Here is an 8208-nt window from a genome sequence, read left to right as displayed (position 1 = left end):
CTCCAGTGATATTGATGCGACACAGAGCCAAGGCTTTCACTTGGGTTGTAGGGTGCAGGCCTATGGCTGCGTTGAGCTGAGGCAGCCACGAGTGTCCGAGGTAGTCCTGCGCTCCAGCAGCAGCAGCGCCCCGTGCGGAAGGGGCGGAGGTGGGTCCGCGGTGCGGTGGGGGTGAAATACAGCTTAACTGACGTCAAGATCTTTCCACAAGATAAGCTCTGAGGTCTATCAAGAACCCCAATTATAGACGGTATAAAACGAGTGATTCGACTTTGAGGGCCTCCAATCGGTGTAAACGCCAGCGAAACACTAACAGAAGGGTTGGATTAGAAAGAGGTCTCCTCAGTACTGTGCACGTAGCGGTTACTCGTGTGCGTCTTGGCTCTAAGTGTCTATCCTCTTTAAGGGTCTGGAGATCTACCTGGAGCAACCACAGACAAACATCACGCACTTTTGATCGTGAGGAAACTGGGAACAACTGTCCGAGAGCGGGTAAGGAACAATGCGCAAGTGTGCGTCATGATGGGAGCGTGAAATAGTCTCACACGCGAGCAGCGCTGCGGTGGAGTAACAGTGAGGCACGATGGGGATGGCAAGCGAGGACCTGCTGGTCACCCTTCAGATACTGCCGGGCTTCTTCTCCAACTGCCTGTTCCTTGCCTTGTACGACTCCGTGGTGTTGCTGAAGCGCATCGTGTCCCGGCTCAGCCGCTCGCGCTCCCCCGGCAGCGGGGCGCAGCACCGCATGCTGACGTCCGCGGGGCTGCGCTCCGTCTGGAAGAGCTTCCTGCTGGACGCCCACAAGCAGGTAAGACGGTGTTCCTCTGCAGCCAGCCACGTGCAGTCCTGCAGTCCAATACTGGGGGCTGCGGCCAATATTCCAGTCTTCCTTTGAAATACAAATTATACTTGTGGTTATGTTATAAGTGATATTACACGCCATTATATTGTATATTATATATTTCCAAGTTCCCTTCCGAGGCTGTTATCCCGTTAACAGTGGAAATGGACTATGTGACGGTGTCACTGGAAGCCCATCTTTCTATAAAGTTTGAGCGTGTATTGCCCCATGTTCGTTCTCTTCAGACAGCAAGTCAGTCCCACACATCCAATGCTGACTTACTTATCAAGCTGAAAAAGAAAAAAATAAATAAACCCACTAGTCAGGAGCATCAAACGTCATACAACTGTTGCTGTCACAATAAAACAACCAAGGTCATATCTATGCATATCAAATGCCTTATGTGTCTTTAAGCATATCACGGGTTAGGCATGACCTGGACAGAAATGCTGTGGCGTCAGCTTAATTCATCCTTGTGGATGAAACGTGTTTTTATTTATCCAGAACTACCCCATCACAACTCCTCTTTGTTGTACGATTATGTTTTTCACTCGCCCCCTCTCATCTTTCTTTACCGTCTTGGTTTCTGACTCTGGACTCTTTACGCACTAACCCCCTGTTCACCATCTGCACCTGCCTGTCTGTCTCTTGTTCACGCGCCTCAGTCCTGTCCAGTTCGCATAGTACAGCTCAAGTACCTGGTTCACATATGTACATGTATTTGGAAATGGACAGCTCGTATAACGTCTTAGCTGTGCTATGAAATGGATCTACATCCCAGGTATTCCACTTCCCCTGTCCCGATGACACACCGCCGGGCTGCAGGACCTGGATCAGCCAGCTCTTTCCCAGCTACACTATTGCTCATCTGCACTATTGCCCATCTACACAACTAACCTGCTGCTGCTGTTTCTCACACAGCACTGCCCATACATTTGTTCAAAATATGTTTGTTTGTTTGTTTTAATATTTATGTTGGTATTTAATTTAAATGCAAAGCATTTTTAAGTTCTGGTAATGGATCAAATTGGACTAGTAAAAAAATGGAACAAACAAACTGAATGAAGGATGAGCATGCTGATATCCTGCCAGCCACAACGTGGACACAACCAGTCTGGTAGTGGATCAGGAGTGGGCTACTCTAACGTCACCTGATATCTAACTGTGTGTACAGGGGCTATTTGCTATTTTCCTCATTTTGCAGGAGGAATCGATACTCTTGTGCATACTGAAGCAAGCGCAGGTCAAACTATCATTTTGTGCCAGATTACACAATGTGCAGTCTGGCTCTGCTGAATGTGTGGCTTATCTTATCTGTGCACACAACCCGCCAACTGCTGTGTCCTGCAGAAGGACCCCAGCCACATGCCTTCATGTACCACTGCAAGTAACATCACGGCATCAGGATCAGAACTGGCATTCTTTCTTGTGATGACCACAGCCATTATTAAATGGTCAGAGGGAGCAAACAACCCTGCTTACACTCGGTTTGGGCCAGAAGGATGTTTTAAGCATGAGGCCAAGCTAGCATTTGTGTAGGGGCCCACCCAACTATGGCACGAATGTGGCTTTTTGGATTTGGCACGTTATAGCCAACAGTTGACCCCAGGTTCCCTATTTATTCATGCATGAAAATAATCCCAGAACCGGTGGAGGGTGAACATGAGGATGAAAGCAACACACTAGGCTTCACAGTTAGATGGTGATGGTGGAACGAGACGTTGTCCTGGTGACTAGGCTGCAGAGCTCTCACTTGAAAAAATACTGATACCCCTCTTTTAAAATCAGGTAATCTTATAGCTGCAGATATGTGGAAAGGTCCACTGTTAGAGCTTCCTAACTAAACTTTCCTGACTTCCTAACTACACTTTCCTAACTAAGCTATTCTAACTTCCTAACTAAACTTTCCTAACTAAACTTTCTTAACTAAATTCTCCTAACTAAACTTTCCTGACTTCCTAACTAAATTTACAATACTCTGTCCTCCCACTTTCTCTGTTTCTCTTATTTCCTTCCCTATCCCCTCACTTTTCTCTTATTTATTTGTTTCTGATAGGCAGGTGTGTGTCCCTTTTGCACAAAAGGGCACGCACACGCGTGCGCACGCACGCACACACACACACACACACACACTGATAAACGCTAATGTCAGTTGATATTTGCCAGGTAATGACACGTGACGGTGTTGTGTGATGGGTAGAGTCGTGTGCATCAAGTGTTTCTTGGGGCAACATTCTAATGTCCGAATGGTTATTCATGGAATATATTGCAAATGCGTCCTTTCATATCGGCTTTTTTCCTTCTTTTTGCAAGAAGGCAGGTTGTTTAAAGTTGTGTTAAAATTAACAACGAAAAGCCTGTGAAACAAGTTAGAAGTTGTGTGTTGGCAGCACATAATGCCCATCATGTGTCTTAAAACAAGTTAAAAGTTGTGTGTTGGCAGCACATAATGCCCATCATGTGTGTTAAAACAAGTTAAAAGTTGTGTGTTGGCAGCACATAATGCCCATCATGTGTCTTAAAACAAGTTAGAAGTTGTGTGTTGGCAGCACATAATGTCCATCATGTGTCTTAAAACAAGTTAAAAGTTGTGTGTTGGCAGCACATAATGTCCATCATGTGTCTTAAAACAAGTTAGAAGTTGTGTGTTGGCAGCACATAATGCCCATCATGTGTGTTAAAACAAGTTAAAAGTTGTGTGTTGGCAGCACATAATGCCCATCATGTGTCTTAAAACAAGTTAAAAGTTGTGTGTTGGCAGCACATAATGCCCATCATGTGTCTTAAAACAAGTTAGAAGTTGTGTGTTGGCAGCACATAATGTCCATCATGTGTCTTAAAACAAGTTAGAAGTTGTGTGTTGGCAGCACATAATGTCCATCATGTGTCTTAAAACAAGTTAAAAGTTGTGTGTTGGCAGCACATAATGTCCATCATGTGTCTTAAAACAAGTTAGAAGTTGTGTGTTGGCAGCACATAATGCCCATCATGTGTGTTAAAACAAGTTAAAAGTTGTGTGTTGGCAGCACATAATGCCCATCATGTGTCTTAAAACAAGTTAAAAGTTGTGTGTTGGCAGCATATAATGCCCATCATGTGTCTTAAAACAAGTTAGAAGTTGTGTGTTGGCAGCACATAATGTCCATCATGTGTCTTAAAACAAGTTAAAAGTTGTGTGTTGGCAGCACATAATGTCCATCATGTGTCTTAAAACAAGTTAGAAGTTGTGTGTTGGCAGCACATAATGTCCATCATGTGTCTTAAAACAAGTTAGAAGTTGTGTGTTGGCAGCACATAATGCCCATCATGTGTCTTAAAACAAGTTAAAAGTTGTGTGTTGGCAGCACATAATGTCCATCATGTGTCTTAAAACAAGTTAAAAGTTGTGTTTTGGCAGCACATAATGTCCATCATGTGTCTTAAAACAAGTTAAAAGTTGTGTGTTGGCAGCACATAATGCCCATCATGTGTCTTAAAACAAGTTAAAAGTTGTGTGTTGGCAGCACATAATGCCCATCATGTGTCTTAAAACAAGTTAGAAGTTGTGTGTTGGCAGCACATAATGTCCATCATGTGTCTTAAAACAAGTTAAAAGTTGTGTGTTGGCAGCACATAATGTCCATCATGTGTCTTAAAACAAGTTAGAAGTTGTGTGTTGGCAGCACATAATGTCCATCATGTGTCTTAAAACAAGTTAGAAGTTGTGTGTTGGCAGCACATAATGCCCATCATGTGTCTTAAAACAAGTTAAAAGTTGTGTGTTGGCAGCACATAATGTCTATCATGTGTCTTAAAACAAGTTAAAAGTTGTGTGTTGGCAGCACATAATGCCCATCATGTGTGTTAAAACAAGTTAAAAGTTGTGTGTTGGCAGCACATAATGCCCATCATGTGTGTTGAAACAAGTTAAAAGTTGTGTGTTGGCAGCACATAATGTCCATCATGTGTCTTAAAACAAGTTAGAAGTTGTGTGTTGGCAGCACATAATGCCCATCATGTGTCTTAAAACAAGTTAAAAGTTGTGTGTTGGCAGCACATAATGCCCATCATGTGTCTTAAAACATGTTAAAAGTTGTGTGTTGGCAGCACATAATGTCCATCATGTGTCTTAAAACAAGTTAGAAGTTTTGTGTTGGCAGCATATAATGCCCATCATGTGTGTTAAAACAAGTTAGAAGTTGTGTGTTGGCAGCACATAATGCCCATCATGTGTCTTAAAACAAGTTAAAAGTTGTGTGTTGGCAGCACATAATGTCCATCATGTGTCTTAAAACAAGTTAAAAGTTGTGTGTTGGCAGCACATAATGCCCATCATGTGTGTTAAAACAAGTTAAAAGTTGTGTGTTGGCAGCACATAATGCCCATCATGTGTGTTAAAACAAGTTAGAAGTTGTGTGTTGGCAGCACATAATGTCCATGATGTGTGTTAAAACAAGTTAGAAGTTGTGTGTTGGCAGCACATAATGCCCATCATGTGTGTTAAAACAAGTTAGAAGTTGTGTGTTGGCAGCACATAATGTCCATCATGTGTCTTAAAACAAGTTAAAAGTTGTGTGTTGGCAGCACATAATGTCCATCATGTGTCTTAAAACAAGTTAGAAGTTGTGTGTTGGCAGCACATAATGTCCATCATGTGTCTTAAAACAAGTTAGAAGTTGTGTGTTGGCAGCACATAATGCCCATCATGTGTGTTAAAACAAGTTAGAAGTTGTGTGTTGGCAGCACATAATGTCCATCATGTGTCTTAAAACAAGTTAAAAGTTGTGTGTTGGCAGCACATAATGTCCATCATGTGTCTTAAAACAAGTTAGAAGTTGTGTGTTGGCAGCACATAATGTCCATCATGTGTCTTAAAACAAGTTAGAAGTTGTGTGTTGGCAGCACATAATGCCCATCATGTGTCTTAAAACAAGTTAAAAGTTGTGTGTTGGCAGCACATAATGTCTATCATGTGTCTTAAAACAAGTTAAAAGTTGTGTGTTGGCAGCACATAATGCCCATCATGTGTGTTAAAACAAGTTAAAAGTTGTGTGTTGGCAGCACATAATGCCCATCATGTGTGTTGAAACAAGTTAAAAGTTGTGTGTTGGCAGCACATAATGTCCATCATGTGTCTTAAAACAAGTTAGAAGTTGTGTGTTGGCAGCACATAATGCCCATCATGTGTCTTAAAACAAGTTAAAAGTTGTGTGTTGGCAGCACATAATGTCCATCATGTGTCTTAAAACATGTTAAAAGTTGTGTGTTGGCAGCACATAATGTCCATCATGTGTCTTAAAACAAGTTAGAAGTTTTGTGTTGGCAGCATATAATGCCCATCATGTGTGTTAAAACAAGTTAGAAGTTGTGTGTTGGCAGCACATAATGCCCATCATGTGTCTTAAAACAAGTTAAAAGTTGTGTGTTGGCAGCACATAATGTCCATCATGTGTCTTAAAACAAGTTAAAAGTTGTGTGTTGGCAGCACATAATGCCCATCATGTGTGTTAAAACAAGTTAAAAGTTGTGTGTTGGCAGCACATAATGCCCATCATGTGTGTTAAAACAAGTTAGAAGTTGTGTGTTGGCAGCACATAATGTCCATGATGTGTGTTAAAACAAGTTAGAAGTTGTGTGTTGGCAGCACATAATGCCCATCATGTGTGTTAAAACAAGTTAGAAGTTGTGTGTTGGCAGCACATAATGTCCATCATGTGTCTTAAAACAAGTTAAAAGTTGTGTGTTGGCAGCACATAATGTCCATCATGTGTCTTAAAACAAGTTAGAAGTTGTGTGTTGGCAGCACATAATGTCCATCATGTGTCTTAAAACAAGTTAGAAGTTGTGTGTTGGCAGCACATAATGCCCATCATGTGTGTTAAAACAAGTTAGAAGTTGTGTGTTGGCAGCACATAATGTCCATCATGTGTCTTAAAACAAGTTAAAAGTTGTGTGTTGGCAGCACATAATGTCCATCATGTGTCTTAAAACAAGTTAGAAGTTGTGTGTTGGCAGCACATAATGTCCATCATGTGTCTTAAAACAAGTTAGAAGTTTTGTGTTGGCAGCATATAATGCCCATCATGTGTGTTAAAACAAGTTAGAAGTTGTGTGTTGGCAGCACATAATGTCCATCATGTGTCTTAAAACAAGTTAGAAGTTGTGTGTTGGCAGCACATAATGCCCATCATGTGTGTTGAAACAAGTTAAAAGTTGTGTGTTGGCAGCACATAATGCCCATCATGTGTGTTAAAACAAGTTAAAAGTTGTGTGTTGGCAGCACATAATGCCCATCATGTGTGTTGAAACAAGTTAAAAGTTGTGTGTTGGCAGCACATAATGTCCATCATGTGTCTTAAAACAAGTTAAAAGTTGTGTGTTGGCAGCACATAATGCCCATCATGTGTGTTATGACTCCGTTTTCTTTGCCAGGTGAAACTTGGTGGCGAAGCCCCCAATTCTAAAGTGGTCAAAGTACCAAATGGTTGCGGTCCCTGCAGTATGACTAGTGTACCCCGAGGGATCGGGATCCGGCACACAGATGAGTGCCACCTCCTAGATTTCGAATCATCAGACCGCCCTCTGGTGGTCAACTTTGGTTCAGCTACTTGACCCCCTTTCATAAACCACCTACCAGCCTTTCGGCGGCTGGTAGAGGACTTCTGTGATGTGGCTGACTTCCTGCTCGTGTATATTGATGAGGCTCACCCTTCTGATGGCTGGGTGGCACCTGCCATGGGCCCGAGCTCTTTTACTGTCCGCAAGCACCAGAGCCTGGAGGAGCGGGTGGTGGCAGCCAGCAAGCTGATGGAGCATTTTTCTCTTCCACCCCAGTGTCAGCTGGTGGCTGACAGCATGGACAACAACGCTAACGTGGCTTATGGTGTGTCCAACGAGCGGCTGTGTATTGTACAGCAGAAGAAAGTTGCCTACTTGGGTGGGAAAGGACCATTTTTCTACAACTTGAAGGATGTGCAGCAGTGGCTGGAACACAGCTATGGCAAGCGGTAGGACTCAGTCATCAACAAAGCTCATTAAGGGACATTTGCCTGTTTCTTTCCATATAGGAAGACAGAAGATTATATTTTTGTATAAAGAGGAAGATAAAAAGGTGCATTATGTTGCATTCACAACCATGCAATGAGCATGCATGCATAGTGTTTTGGATGTTTGTTTTGAGCAAATTCCAGAATTGTTGAGAATTAGACCATCATTCTGTTTACCTTTTTATCAGAACTGAAACACTCATTCATTAAGAAATGCACTGATGCTCCACATTAACATATGGCCGGAAGATAACTGCAGCCAAGGTAAACAATCAGCTGTGCACATGCGCCATCCATACATCCAGCTTTTCTGCTAGAAAGAGAGTCTACAGAGGATCACTA

At 42.3% G+C, this 8208-nt stretch overlaps 1 protein-coding gene across 1 annotated transcript; it reads left to right on the top strand.

Annotated features, from left to right (window-relative positions):
- Positions 1-583: 583 nt before the first annotated feature.
- On the top strand, positions 584-7831 carry dio2 (iodothyronine deiodinase 2). Its single transcript, XM_056295947.1, has 2 exons — positions 584-808; positions 7253-7831. Exons 1-2 carry the CDS (start codon positions 584-586, stop codon positions 7829-7831), a joined length of 804 nt encoding a protein of 267 aa, XP_056151922.1.
- Positions 7832-8208: the final 377 nt, after the last annotated feature.

The sequence above is a fragment of the Lampris incognitus genome, chromosome 16 (assembly GCF_029633865.1).
Source record: "Lampris incognitus isolate fLamInc1 chromosome 16, fLamInc1.hap2, whole genome shotgun sequence".
Lineage (NCBI taxonomy): Eukaryota > Metazoa > Chordata > Actinopteri > Lampriformes > Lampridae > Lampris > Lampris incognitus.
This window is presented reverse-complemented; position numbering and strand designations above follow the sequence as displayed.